Consider the following 12,961-nt stretch of genomic DNA (forward strand, 5'->3'; position numbering starts at 1 on the left):
GCCCGTCTTGCACAAGCAAGCGTTGCTTAGACTTAGGTAGACTCAATAAAGCAAACTAAAAGAGTGTATAGACACATTGACGAAAAGTTTATTGGTGCTATTCTCGTGAACCATGAGGGGGAGATTTTCCTTGTTTTGTTAAAAAAAAAAATCAAAATAAAGAAGAGAGGGGCGCGGGGAAAGTGCAGCGGGAAGTAAGAAATGGGAAATAAGAGGAGGGGATGCCAGCGGTTGCTCTAAAGATCGGCAGGGAGGATCTTGCCGGTGCACTCTCCAAATCCAACCCGGAATCCGTCTTTCGACTGGCAGTAGCCCACAATGCGCACGGCATCTCCGTCCTCAATGAACTTGCGGGTGGTCGCGCCGCACTTCACGTCGCGCTGCCCGGACCACGACAGCTCGAGCATGGAGCCGAAGGAGTCCTCGGTGGGGCCGCTGATCGTGCCGGTGCCGCACAGATCGCCGGTGCGCATGTTGCACCCATTGACGGAATGGTGCGCGAGCTGCTGGAAGATGCTCCAGTACATGTACTTGAGATTGGACCGGCATACGGTGTGGAAGTCCTGCGCGCCGTTGGGCTTGATGTCCACCTCCAGAACGATATCGTAGGCGGTGTTGCGCCCCTTCTCCTGCAGATAGGGGAGCGGCTCGGGATCCTGCGCGGGCCCGGGGACCAAGAAGGGTTCAAGCGCATCCAGGGTCACGACCCAAGGAGAGATCAAGGTGCCCATGTTCTTGCCAAGGAATGGGCCAAGGGGCTGGTATTCCCAGGCCTGAATATCACGAGCACTCCAGTCGTTCATCAACACGAGGCCGAAGATGTGGTCCCGCGCCTGGTCAATCGGGATGCGGCTACCGAGCTCATTGCCCGTTCCAACGAGGAAAGCCTATCCAAAGGGGGGGGGTGCCACCATTAAGAAAAAAAAAAACACCCTAGAAACAGAGAAAAGGGGGTCCATCATCGGGCCTATCCTGCTTACCATTTCCAGCTCAAAGTCCATACGGGCAGAGGGCCCGTACACGGGGGGTTGATCGGGCTTCGGGCGGCGCTGGCCGCAGGGGCGCTTCAAATCCGTTCCAGACACCACGACGCTGGAGGCGCGACCGTGATACCCAACGGGAAGGTGGAGCCTTGTTCACAAACAGAAACAGACAAAGACAAATAAGCCATCGAGAACCTGTTTAAATCCATTCGACCATCTTTACCAGTTAGGCATAAGCGCATTCTCCTTGCCACGGAACATGATACCGACATTAGAGGCGTGCTCCTTCGAGGCGTAGAAGTCTGTGTAGTCACTGTAGAGCCATAAATAGAGTCCATCAATCCAATCCTTCTCGTGTTAGGAGACACATAAGGAGAAGAGGGAATTACCCAATCTCGGCGGGGAGGTGCATCCTGGCATCCTTCATCGCAACAAAAGCCACTTGTCTTAGGGCAGCATCGTCGCGCAATGTGGCGCAATCGTCCGAGAGCAGCGTCTGCAAGAGACGGCGGGTGGCCTGCCACACGGGCTTACCCTGAGCCATGAAGGCATTGAGGGTGGGTTGAGCAAAGAGGGCCAAAGGATCCTTGATTTCCTTGGAGAGAAGAGAGGCAATGGCCGAAAGGTCGAGGATGTGATCGCCAATCGCTACTCCCACGCGAGGAGTGGGCTAAATTAATTATCCATGCGCATTAGGTTAATTAGAGGATGTGGAATGGAGGAAGAGGGGGAAAGGCCGGGCGCCATTTTGAAGACTTACGTTGGAGGAGGTCGAGAAAATACCATAGGGGAGGTTCTGGATGGGGAAGTGCGAGTCGGCGGGGACGTCGATGAAACTCTTCATTTTAGTTTAGAATATTATATTTATTTATTATTTTTCAGCAAAAAAACCGAGACAAGCTCTTTTACGCTGGTTGTTTGTGATGTTGTATTTCGAGATTGCATCCGTGGGAAAATTAAGGGGAGGAAGGGTGGCTGATTTCTCAAAAGCACTCTTCTCCCCTTCGGCTCCCAAATCGAATTTTGGTTGGGTTGTGCAAGTGGCCCCCCAGGGGGGAGAAAGGTTGCAAGGCGACCAGGTGGGTGGCAAAAAAAGTTGTGCTTTATCAGTTGAAAGTACACAAGAGGAAAATTATAAAAGAGATAGAAGAGGGGAAAATAAAAGAAGAGAAAAAAGAAATCAACATCAAAACGGGTGCCGGGAGAGAGAAAGGGGATTCATTACATCCGCTAGCACTTCCCAATAGACACATTCGCAAGCAAAGGATTGAAAAAGAAATGAAAGGAAAAAAAATATAAAATATATATGAGCAAAGAAAGTCAAGACAAAAAAGAATCAAGGAAAGCTGGGGAGAAGAGGTAGAGAAGAAGGGCGACGCGATGGAAAAAAAAAAAGAAGGGTGGGAAAAAGAAGAAGAAGAAGAAGAAGAAAAAGAAGAAAGTAGAGACTTCAAGAAAGAAAAACATGCCATTCTTCATGCACACCTTGGGAGAGGGGGGGGGGTAACCCACTTAAATTATTTTCCTGTCTCCTTTTTCTTCTTGTTGCGAGGTGGTGTCACCGGCTTGCCCGTGCCAAGTCCTCCATACGCATACTTCTGCTTTTTCTCTGCTGGTTTCAGGATCTGGAAAGAGCACATCAGTGTCTCGTCCACGCTCATCATGGCCCCTGCATTATCAAACTCGCCACAGTAGTTGGGGGCGGAAAAGAGGGTGACGAGCTGTCGTTTTGCGAAAAACTCGTAGCCCTCCTCGACCACTTGGTGTGCGCGGCAGATGAGGTCCATGTCATGGCGTTGTAGGAATTTCGAGACCACGTCGGCCCCAAAGGTGAACGAGACGCCACGGTCATTTTCACTCCAACCCACCACCTCTTTGTCGGGATCGGACCAGAGCAGGTCGCAAAGAAGTCCTAGCATGGAACAACATGGGGGGTCAGAAGGGAAACAGACATCCAGCACCATTAAGGAGACGGCAAGGGAGCTCACCTGTGTCGGGAACATCGGTCGGCCGCATCACGCGGCGGATTTGGTCCATACTATGTAGATCCGGGGAGAGCCCGCCATGCATAGCGAAGATTTTCTCGTCGACAATGGCCGCAATGGGGAGACAGTTGAAGCAGTCGGTAAATGTTTTCCACAGTTTAATATTGTAACGCCGTTTACCTATGGGGGGGGAGGTCCAGGTAGGATTCATTAGAGCACGCGGCGATACAAAAAGCAAGAAGGGGGAACCCTCTAGTTACATTCGTCGTAAAAGCCGTAGATCCTATTGATGCTGGCGCACTCATGGTTTCCTCGCAAAATGAAAAAGTTCTCTGGGAATTTAATCTTATACGCAAGCAATAAACATATTGTTTCCAAGGATTGCTTCCCGCGATCTACATAGTCGCCCAAGAACAGATAGTTTGCTTCTGGCGGGAATCCCCCGTATTCGAAAAGGCGTAAGAGGTCGTAGTACTGGCCATGCACGTCGCCTAAACAGAGGGAGGAGAGAAGAGAAGGTTGAGCCGGCGGCTCTAGCCAAAATTTGACATGGGCATATTACCGCAAATTTTGATAGGGGCTTCTAGTTCGAGCAGGATGGGTTGCGAAATGAATATTTCTCGTGCCTTTGTGCAGAGATATCTGATCTCATATTCTGCGAGCTGCACCTGTTTGCCCGGGCGACTCCCTCGAACTAGATTTGAACACACAATGGAGAAGAATGGTAAAAAGGGAGCAGGAGGAGGGGGGGAAAGGGAGTGCCGGTATACATTACCCTCTAAAAGTCGTTCAATCACAGAATCAACATCTACTTCACCGTCTGCCATGATGAAATCGGGAGAATTAAAATGATCAATCTGGAAATGATGAGAAGCGTAGAGCAAGAGATTAATAACATTGGCATTCAGCACAAAAAATTATCTGAGCATCCACACGACGGATCTCTCCTGGGCAAGATGCAGAGAAAATCCAAGGGACGGAATGATGCAAGCAGCCCAGATCCATTTCTACCCATCCACAATACACGCTCTGCAAAACATCATCCGATGTACTGGGGAAACACCAACCTTGATTTCCTTCAATCACAAAGGGAAAACACGCACAAATGAAGAGATGTATTTTATATATGTGTCTGAGTCACGTATCTTGGTAGTATTAAAATATAGGATAATTAGTTGGTGTGTCTTGATGGAAAAAAGTGAGTATTGAAAAATAATTTTTAATTAGTGAAAAAAAAAAAAAAAAACTTCGGACGCAGCAGATGAAACCAAAAATTGGGCTCAACTGGGAATTGAACCCAGGACCTCTCCCACCCTAAGGGAGAATTATACCACTAAACCATTGAGCCACCCTATTCGGTGAAATTTAGATTTGAGAAATCTTTTTATAGCGGAATTTTTCTGTATAATTTTCACAGATGGATTTTTTTAAAGAGACATTCTCAGGAAGGTTAGTGTTCATAGTTTAGGCCTTTTTTGAAATATACAAGGTTCGATAACCTTTGTAAGAGACTTAATACATTTTATCAGAGAATCCTGGATACACTACGTTTATATTTCTAGGGATAATATCAACGCATTGGATGCCACGAGGAGACGCAAGGCAAAGACCGACAAAAGCATGATGGTATTATATCCAAAGGTATATTTCCGTTTGATCTACATATAAATCAATGGGCCATGAGTAGAGGTCCAAAGGAAAAAAAATGAAGAAGAAAGCTTAAAAATAAAAATGGGTCAAGAGCCGACAAATTCAGATCATCGATAGTCAGGAGGTGACCTTTGATTTCGAAGACGTAGGGTATACCTAGAGCGACCTAATCTGTTTTGAGTCGTTTCAACCTTTATACTTCGATTACTTATATTTAATTTCTCTAAGTTGACCCCACTGTTATAATAAATTTTAAATTAACAGAGCACGTAAGTACTTGCCTCCAGAAAGGAAAAAAAAACCATTAAAATAAAAGTGATTTTTTATTTTACTTTCCCGTTTTCCTACAGCTGCTTTACTTTCAGCCTCATATACATATATATATATCTATTTACTATGTTTTTTTTTTTACACCATCACATTTCTCTTTAATCCATCTATGAATAGCCGCATTGAAAGTGACTTTATCATCCTATCCTAATGTACCTTCAATTTTTCGACACCTATCCTACCTTTTTCAACCTAGCCCTCATACCATCAGGAGTAGATATCTCCCAGCGTGAGCGGGGGCCTAACTGTCTGCCATTGAACTGGCGTTCAGTGGCCCATTTCTTTGATTACCCAGCCTCTAGAGGCAAGGGAGATTGCTTGTCATTTGTATTTAATTTTTACTTAAAAATGGAATAATGAAGCGACCGATTTCTCTCCGTCCATGGCCCAAGCCCCCTCCCAGTTCCCCAATGAATGCAGCCTTCTGCTGAATTTCAATGCATCCCAGTAGGAACGCGCATGTAACCAGATCCAAGTGCGTCCATATATTCTATTCAAGGCTTGAGTTGATGAAGTTAAATGAAAGTAAACCTTCTCACTATGACTATATATAGCAGTGTCGGGATGGTCAGATATCAAGATCGCCAGGGACGCTTCCTCAGAAATCCGATGTCTCCTTCTCATCAAGTAACGAAAATGGACGCTTGCCTCGGGGCAATACCGAATTCCAAATTCCAGAAGGAGAGAGAAGCAGGATCTTTTGGGAACAGAATATACCATTTGCTTATTTACCAGCATTGATTGCCTTGCTAAAAAGGCAGTCATCGCCCCTTTGTTGAAAAGAACAGAATGAGGGTCAAGCCTGTCCAGAATCCGCCGATGGGAGTGGCCGACTCAACCAGTAGGTCGGGTCTATTATGGGCTCAGGCCGACAGGGGGCAGGCTGACTCTCAGTAGGTTTTTCGTTAATGCGTCCATCCAAGTTGACAGCTGCGTTGTAGAAATTGTATATATATTCTTTTTAACTTACAGAGGAGGAAAAGCAAAATGTAAATAAATTGTATAGCACCATGGATTAGTAGTAAACAGAAGAGGGGAAGATTTTTTCATATATGGAAAATGCATCAACCCAAGGGCAAAGAGTCGGGCTCGTGGCTCTAGGAACTCTGGTCCATTATTCTACAATGGTCAACTCCTTGATCCGATTGGGCGCGTAGGTGTCTTTGTACTTCTCCCAGATTTCCTTGAGTGCATCAATGTATTGCTCTTGAAGTTCGGCTATATCATCTGCGGTAATGTTGGTTTTTTTCTGGGTAGGAATGGGCTTTCCGTCTGAAAAAAATGGCCGGGGGGTCAGAGGAGTTAGCGCACTTTCCCAGAGAAGGGCATCCGAGGAGGAAGAGCAGAGTACTTACACACGACGACAATAGGACGTCTGTGGGGTAGCAGCCCATAGTCATCTAGAGAGAGAATCGATGTTTGGGTGAGCTTACGGGTTAGGCTCGATTCGGCAATAAAGAGAAAAGGGCTTACAATTAAAGATGCCTCGGCCATGGAAGAGCGGAAGCGTGAAGCTGAATATCCGCTGGAACTGTTTCTGGAACTTGAATAGGAAAGAGTCGCGCTCGTTCTTGATTTGGTCGAAAATGTCATTCTCTCCAAATCCAAGCACGGGAACCAGCGAGGCCCTATGGTCCACGGTCACACACGCGTTAGTTTATGGAGTTCGGGGGCGGCCAAAAAGACCCGAACATCAGCACGCTTACCCAGTCTGTAGGGCTAGTTTGATGAAGCCATGGCGCCTTCGCAAGGCCAAATCCATTGTGCCCGGACGAGAGAGCAGACTCTCCGTCGCTCCTCCAATGACGATGACAATCGAATTGCCGGGCCCCTTGTTCAAGATATTGAAGCACGACGAGCGCGACTAAAGAGCAAAGAGAAATGAGCTCGACATCTATACCGGGGGGGGCAACTGGTGAGACAAGTGCCCAGCATTACATACCACCGCACACACGCCGTGGGCCATCAGCCAATCTCTGTAAAATGGCGTTGTGAAATTAATGGTGAGCGTCAACAAATGCGGTTTGACACCCGGAAAGAGCTCGGAGAAACCAGTCCCCTCGGTAGCAAAATTAGCCCATGCGCCCATTCCAATGATGCCGTGGGGATGGTACCCAAAAATGTAGTTTTTCGATGGATCTAGATCTCCTTCCTAGAATGCATGGACAGAATTAGGGGATAAGAAAATGGGGATTCACGAAATGGGTGGCCGCCTGCCAAGTACCTTAATAGCTCTAATCGGAAAGAATCTGGGAGGCAATATAAAAACAGGGTGAGATTCACGCAATTCCCACCACCGAAAGCCCATGGGCCACTCACTCTGCAAACCATCGCCAAACCACCATTCTCCTGACCCACTGCAGGGGTCGCCCCCCGTTTTCGGGGGCCCGATCAAATCGAGACCACACCAAGTATGAAATGACAAAGGGCCATGCAAAAGGAATGGCACAGAGCAGGAAGAAGACCCCCAAGCAGATCGACATCATGCAGAAGAAGACGAGCACGCCGAATGTCTGGCGGCGCCGGCGAAGAGGGATATTGAGCGGGGCAAACCGAATGTGCTGATTGGGCTTTTTCTCAGGCTGTGAGGGAGGGGGAGGGGCCCCGTTGTCCTTGGGCTCCTTGCCGGCGACTGCGGCGGGCTCGTTTCGGCTGTCACCATTTTCATCCCGTGGGGCGTCGGGGATCGTCATGTCGAGGTGTGATTAAATGCGCAAATTCGAGCAGGTGTTTTGGACTATGAAGAGAGTTTGTTTGCAAAGCAGAAGCTAGAACGCGTGAAAGAAGTGAGAAAAAGAGAAGTGTTAATCTGAATTGGGAACCTCCAATCGCTTTCCGCCGAAAATTTGCAATCTGGTTGGTCGCGGAGGGGCATAGCGGACGAGCGAGAGGCCGATGGAGACTCAAATCAGCCGAATATCGGCCTGCTCAGAGAGCTGCCGCTCACCCTGCACCGATCCCCGTGCTCGGTAGGACTAAGCCACAGCCCGCTGCCCTATGCTTCCGCGGCATGCTCCAAAGTGACAGTTTGGTGCGGTACCAACCACCCGCCTTTGCCTCTTGCCTCCAGTGTAACAGCCCGAACTCAAAGGCCCCTTTTCATCAAGTCCCCACAAAAAGCAGCCCGTTCGTTTCAGCTTCATCCACGCCTTCTCCTCTCGAGCCCCCATGCGTCCCCCTCTCCTTCTCCCCTGCTCCACCACGCATAGAGTCCGTCCTCAGCGCCACGAGCCGAGCCTGGCTATCGTGGCCAGAGTATTGCTGAGTATGTTGCACAGTTAAATTTGCCGTAGAGCGAGAGCGCACCCATATCTCCACCACGAGCAGATGCTCTGCTCTTCCAGCCGCCTGGCCACAATGGCGCGGGAAGAGACATACTGTGAGCATCCTTCCCCAACTCCAGCCTATGATGTCAAATCGATAGAGAGTCGTGAAGCCGAGAATCATTACAACCCTAATCAAGCTTGCGTAACAATGGCCGTAAAGGGATATTTGTCTTAATAATTCAGGTTGACAGTACCTTTCTGCACCTGACTATGGCCAGAAGCAAGGCAGCATCCACCTTTCCGGATGCGCTACTTCTCTCTACAGCTTAGCTTAGCTTAATTTTCCTTTTGGGATGGACGACCAGTTTTATCATATGAAAAAAAAAATAATCAACCAAAAATTGAAGGTCAGAGCCATTTCTGAAATCAGGTAATGCGGCTTCGGGCTCATCGGCTAGTAGCCAATGGCTTGCCCATCGCCCCGCTGATCGGAGCCGGCGGTCAGCACTCGTCTTCCTGTTCTCGCATCGCGCGAACACCGGATGATTTGCCCTTTGCCAAACACGTCCCGTTTCATGCCCGTGACGACACGCACTCGGTGGCCTTTAGCCTCCAATCCCCGCACCACCTCCTCCTTGATCCCGTCCTCGAGGTAGATAACCCCGTCCTCCTCCACGCCAATGCAAAAGCGCGGGCGGTCTAGCGCGGTTTGCGGATCCATCTTGTAATTGAGAAGATTGAGAAGCACTTGAACATGGCCTTGAGGCTAAAGTTTTGAGTGGGAAAAAAAGAGAGAAAAATGAATACACAGGCAGAGAAAGACAATGGGATCATAGTTGCCTGCATGAATTTGCCCATGACTATGGTGCAAATAGAAAAAAGTCAATCAATAGAATGGGTCAAAGAGCCAGCGGAGAGGCCAGGAAACTTACCGCCATAGCAGAGGAAGAGTTCCCCCTCCACCGTCACCATGGCCGGGATGATCGTGTGGTAGGGTCGCTTTCTTGGAGCGATGCAGTTGGGCGACCCCTCTGTCAGGTTAAACCCGCTGCCTCGATTCTGCAGCGTGAAGCCACAGCCCTTGGGAATGGCCCCAGATCCAAATCCCTGGTAGTTTGAATTGATGAAACTGCACGCGTTGCCCTCTTCATCTACCACGGAAAAATAGACGGTCCCAGGCTGAGCGAGCGGCTTGCCCCGTTCCACATCGACTGACGCCCTCTCCGGGTCGAAGAGCTTCGACCGCTCAGCCAAATAGTCCTTGTGGAGCAGATTTTCGACGGGAACGGGGCCATGGTCCGGATCGCTAACGTACCAACGCGCATCGATGAAGGCAATGCGAAGTGCCTCGATCACCGCGTGCAGATACTCGACCGAGTTGTGCTCCAGCGCCTTCAGGTTGATTCTTTCCTCCTTGTCGAGGGCCTCTAGAATGCCGAGGGCCATCAGCGCCGTAAGGCCCTGGCCATTCGGTGGACACTCGTAGACCGTCACGCCCCCAAAGTCGATCCGAATGGGGTCAACGCGCGTCGACGTGTGGCTTGCAAGATCCTCCAAGGTCATGACCCCCCCACGAGACTGGATCACATTGACAATCTCCTGCGCGATTCTACCCCTGTAGAATCCGTCCTTCTTCTCCCGCGCCAGCACTCGGAAGGTTTCGGCCAAATTGGGCAATCGTATCACCTCTCCTGTCTGCGGGGCCCGCCCATCTACCAGCATCTCCTCGGAGTTGGGCGACGCTTCCTTGAGCTTCTTCTCCTCTCGCCCCCACGCATGGGCCGTAATGGGGGACACGGGGTACCCTCCCTCGGCCAGTTCAATAGCGGGCTCCAATATCTCTCCCAGGGAAAGACGGCCACTTCCAAACCACTCGACCGTATCGACCCAGCCGGCGGCCGCCCCCGGCACCGTGACGGAGTTGATGTTGGTATGGGGGATGGAGTCGCCTTGGACTTTGAGCATGTTCCGCACGAAGTCAAGGGTGAGAGCAGCGGGAGCGCGCCCCGAGCCATTCAAACCATAGACATGTCGCGATTTGGCATCGTAAAAAAGGCAGAAACAGTCGCCGCCAATGCCGGTTGAGCAGGGCTCTATGGAACCATGAGTGGGCATTAAAGGAATTTCCAAGCGATATTCCAAAAAAACATGGTTAATTGCTATACCTGTAACATTGAGCGCAGCAGCTGCGTTATAAATAGAAACAGCAGATGATAGTAATTAGTCAACGAATAGCTGATGCTAAAATTTTGCTTGCTCACCAACAGCAACGGCAGCATCCTAACCATATATATATATTGAACAGGGTCAGTCAATATTCTAGCCATGAGGAGACGGTGTGCAAGGCGGAGCTACAATACTCACTGCAGCATTCCCTCCCTTCATTAATATCCGTAGCCCAGCTTGTGATGCCAAGGGTTGACTATCCGGTAAAAAAAAGGAATTCGCCGCGCATTAGACCATTAATTCACTTCGTTAATAATGCAAAGGGTTGAATTCGGCATCTTGGATTGAGGAAGCTTACGAGGATGCAACCGCGGCCCTAGTTGCAAACACGGGCGAGCGACGGGATATGCTGGCAAAGCAGTCAGGTGGATATTCAATGGAGGGTAGAGCCATGTGGAGAAAGAACTTGGTCCGAGTTCTCAAGATATCGGTCACAATAAATCAAGATGGACGCGAAATATTAGATCCGAGCTCCTTTGAAATATCGATTGGCTACAGAGAGCTGAATCCGAAATGGGTCAAGCCAAATTCTCTCTATATTACTATGGTTCCCTCGTGGGGTTGAATAGGGTGCGTGTCTGGCCATTCTACAAATTTTGTTAAAGGCCACACGCGTTGCTTCAAAGACTCTGAACTTAGCTATCACTTGATCATTAATATAGTTTGCTGGCAAGGAATTGCTCCAAGGGGATGTACTTTCAGAGATGTTAGAACTGGAAGTTTTGGGCTGGAGGCCATTTGTTCCAAACTCTACAAAACACAATATAGCACAGTATGTACCAGGAACATAGGGGTGCAAATATATTATTTTATGAATCTAGTTGTTTTGCCTTTTTTTAAACCAAGTAAGACATTAGAAAGCATTGGCATTTAATGAGATCCTATCCTATGCTCAATTACCTAAGGTCGTGGTGTATAGTTATTGATAGCCATGAACATAAATAAATTTGATATTACAATTAGCTCCAATTTTGCCTTCCGTTCCTAAGGCTCATTTATAGTGCTACCTTCAGGGGGTGGTATTACAAGGAAAATTATAAATGTTTTCAGGTTGTATTAGTGTAATTTTTTTCTACAAAAACAATTTTATTGTAATTCTCTTGTAAAAGCTCAGTTTATCAATAAGCGGTCCCATCATTATGAATTATGAGCAGCCTACAGGTCTCTGTCAAAATTGTTTAAACTTAGTATATACAACGGCTTAAACAAAGAATTGATATTATTTTGATGGTATTATATTATTCCTTATAGGGACGGATAAATGAATTACTAATGATCCTTCTTAATGAAAACACTGATATTATACTTTAAATAATATATATATATTCGAAACAACAAGTATGAAAAAAGAAAAAGGAATATAACTGGAATAAAGAGAAAATAAAAAATAGATTTAAGCTTAAATACTATTAAAAGTATATTATTAATCTGCTCGTTTCTTTTTACATTTATCGTGAGGGAATGTTTAGGACCAAACACTTTCTTATGGATATTAAATGTACGTGTGTAGAGTGGTTCTGCTTGCTCATATTTGCCTTGGTTATGATAGAGTTGAGCGAGATTGTTTAGAGAAGTGGCTGTATTAGGGTGCTCGGGTCTCAGTATCTTCTCTCGAATGTTAAGTGCATGTGTGTAGAGTGGCTCTGCTTGCTCATACTTGCCTTGGTCATTATAGAGTAGAGCGAGGTTGTTCAGAGAAGTTACTGTGTCAGGGTGCTCGGGTCCCAGTCTCTTCTCTCGAATATTAAGTGCACGTGTGTAAAGTGGCTCTGCTTGCTCATATTTTCCTTGGTTATAAAAGAGTGCAGCGAGATTATTTAGAGTAGTGGCAGTTTCAGGGTGCTCGGATCCAAATCTCTTCTCTCTAATATTAAGTGCATGTGTGTAGAGTGGCTCTGCTCACGTGCTGTTAATATTCGTAAGAAAGTATTCGGTCCCATACACCCCCTCACTATAAATGCTAAAAGAAACGAACAAGTTAATAATTTATTTTTAATATTTTTTAAACTAAAATCTATGAGTATTTATTTCTATATTCCATTGATTCTCTTTACTCTTATTTCATTTATATATATCTGGATATTTTAATTATCTATTACAATTTTACATTTTTTGAAAAGTTTCACTAGTAAAGTAAGTAATTCCGAAGAATTTTAAGAAAGCGTGCAAGAAGGCCGACAAGGGTGAAGTGTGTGTCGAAGGCAAGAAGAACTTCGATAATCTGCGCCGTATACAGCGAGAGATGCATTATGGTTGCACCGGAAATTATTTCGCGGGAGATGTAGAACTTTGTGAACGAGAAGTTACTGAAGAGGATAAAAACCGACTCGAGAAACTGAAGGAGACTACCTTCAAATGCTGTTGCAGACCTCTCTATCCTATTTAATAAAGTGCTAAGGGGATTTAAGAGAGGATAAAAATGCCACTAGCGCAACTAACCATGTTATAGGGCTTCGGGTATGACCTATGGAGCGTATTATGGTAAGAATCATGGTAAGTATTAGGTTAAAAATTAATATAA

At 47.1% G+C, this 12,961-nt stretch overlaps 6 protein-coding genes and 1 non-coding gene across 7 annotated transcripts; all 7 read right to left on the bottom strand.

Moving 5' to 3' along the window:
* Positions 1 to 236: 236 nt before the first annotated feature.
* On the bottom strand, positions 237 to 1,827 carry VTP21DRAFT_11284 (uncharacterized protein; the record flags this gene model as incomplete). The annotated part of the gene is made up of 5 exons (XM_069390713.1): positions 237 to 887; positions 981 to 1,131; positions 1,207 to 1,296; positions 1,373 to 1,653; positions 1,744 to 1,827. 5 exons carry the CDS (start codon positions 1,825 to 1,827, stop codon positions 237 to 239), a joined length of 1,257 nt encoding a protein of 418 aa, XP_069252834.1.
* Positions 1,828 to 2,500: 673 nt separating this feature from the next.
* VTP21DRAFT_11285 (uncharacterized protein) lies at positions 2,501 to 3,795 on the bottom strand (the record flags this gene model as incomplete). Its single annotated transcript, XM_069390714.1, has 5 exons — positions 2,501 to 2,895; positions 2,972 to 3,148; positions 3,229 to 3,459; positions 3,531 to 3,662; positions 3,744 to 3,795. 5 exons carry the CDS (start codon positions 3,793 to 3,795, stop codon positions 2,501 to 2,503), a joined length of 987 nt encoding a protein of 328 aa, XP_069252835.1.
* A 449-nt stretch (positions 3,796 to 4,244) lies between these two features.
* On the bottom strand, positions 4,245 to 4,316 carry VTP21DRAFT_t107. The gene has a single exon. It is a non-coding gene; the product is annotated as a tRNA-Pro (tRNA).
* Positions 4,317 to 6,062: 1,746 nt separating this feature from the next.
* VTP21DRAFT_11286 (uncharacterized protein) lies at positions 6,063 to 7,641 on the bottom strand (the record flags this gene model as incomplete). Its single annotated transcript, XM_069390715.1, has 7 exons — positions 6,063 to 6,220; positions 6,304 to 6,348; positions 6,422 to 6,576; positions 6,655 to 6,812; positions 6,891 to 7,100; positions 7,173 to 7,197; positions 7,268 to 7,641. The coding sequence occupies 7 exons, from the start codon at positions 7,639 to 7,641 to the stop codon at positions 6,063 to 6,065; spliced, it is 1,125 nt and encodes a 374-aa protein (XP_069252836.1).
* A 409-nt stretch (positions 7,642 to 8,050) lies between these two features.
* On the bottom strand, positions 8,051 to 8,395 carry VTP21DRAFT_11287 (uncharacterized protein; the record flags this gene model as incomplete). Its single annotated transcript, XM_069390716.1, has 1 exon — positions 8,051 to 8,395. One exon carries the CDS (start codon positions 8,393 to 8,395, stop codon positions 8,051 to 8,053), a length of 345 nt encoding a protein of 114 aa, XP_069252837.1.
* Positions 8,396 to 8,668: 273 nt separating this feature from the next.
* On the bottom strand, positions 8,669 to 10,833 carry VTP21DRAFT_11288 (uncharacterized protein; the record flags this gene model as incomplete). The annotated part of the gene is made up of 7 exons (XM_069390717.1): positions 8,669 to 8,980; positions 9,055 to 9,074; positions 9,147 to 10,307; positions 10,380 to 10,400; positions 10,476 to 10,494; positions 10,579 to 10,636; positions 10,739 to 10,833. 7 exons carry the CDS (start codon positions 10,831 to 10,833, stop codon positions 8,669 to 8,671), a joined length of 1,686 nt encoding a protein of 561 aa, XP_069252838.1.
* Positions 10,834 to 12,565: 1,732 nt separating this feature from the next.
* Positions 12,566 to 12,932, bottom strand: VTP21DRAFT_11289 (uncharacterized protein; the record flags this gene model as incomplete). Its single annotated transcript, XM_069390718.1, has 2 exons — positions 12,566 to 12,818; positions 12,880 to 12,932. 2 exons carry the CDS (start codon positions 12,930 to 12,932, stop codon positions 12,566 to 12,568), a joined length of 306 nt encoding a protein of 101 aa, XP_069252839.1.
* Between the last annotated feature and the right edge of the window lie 29 nt (positions 12,933 to 12,961).

This window comes from Calcarisporiella thermophila, assembly GCF_041956535.1.
Source record: "Calcarisporiella thermophila strain CBS 279.70 unplaced genomic scaffold VTP21scaffold_8, whole genome shotgun sequence".
Classification (NCBI taxonomy): Eukaryota; Fungi; Calcarisporiellomycota; class Calcarisporiellomycetes; order Calcarisporiellales; family Calcarisporiellaceae; genus Calcarisporiella; species Calcarisporiella thermophila.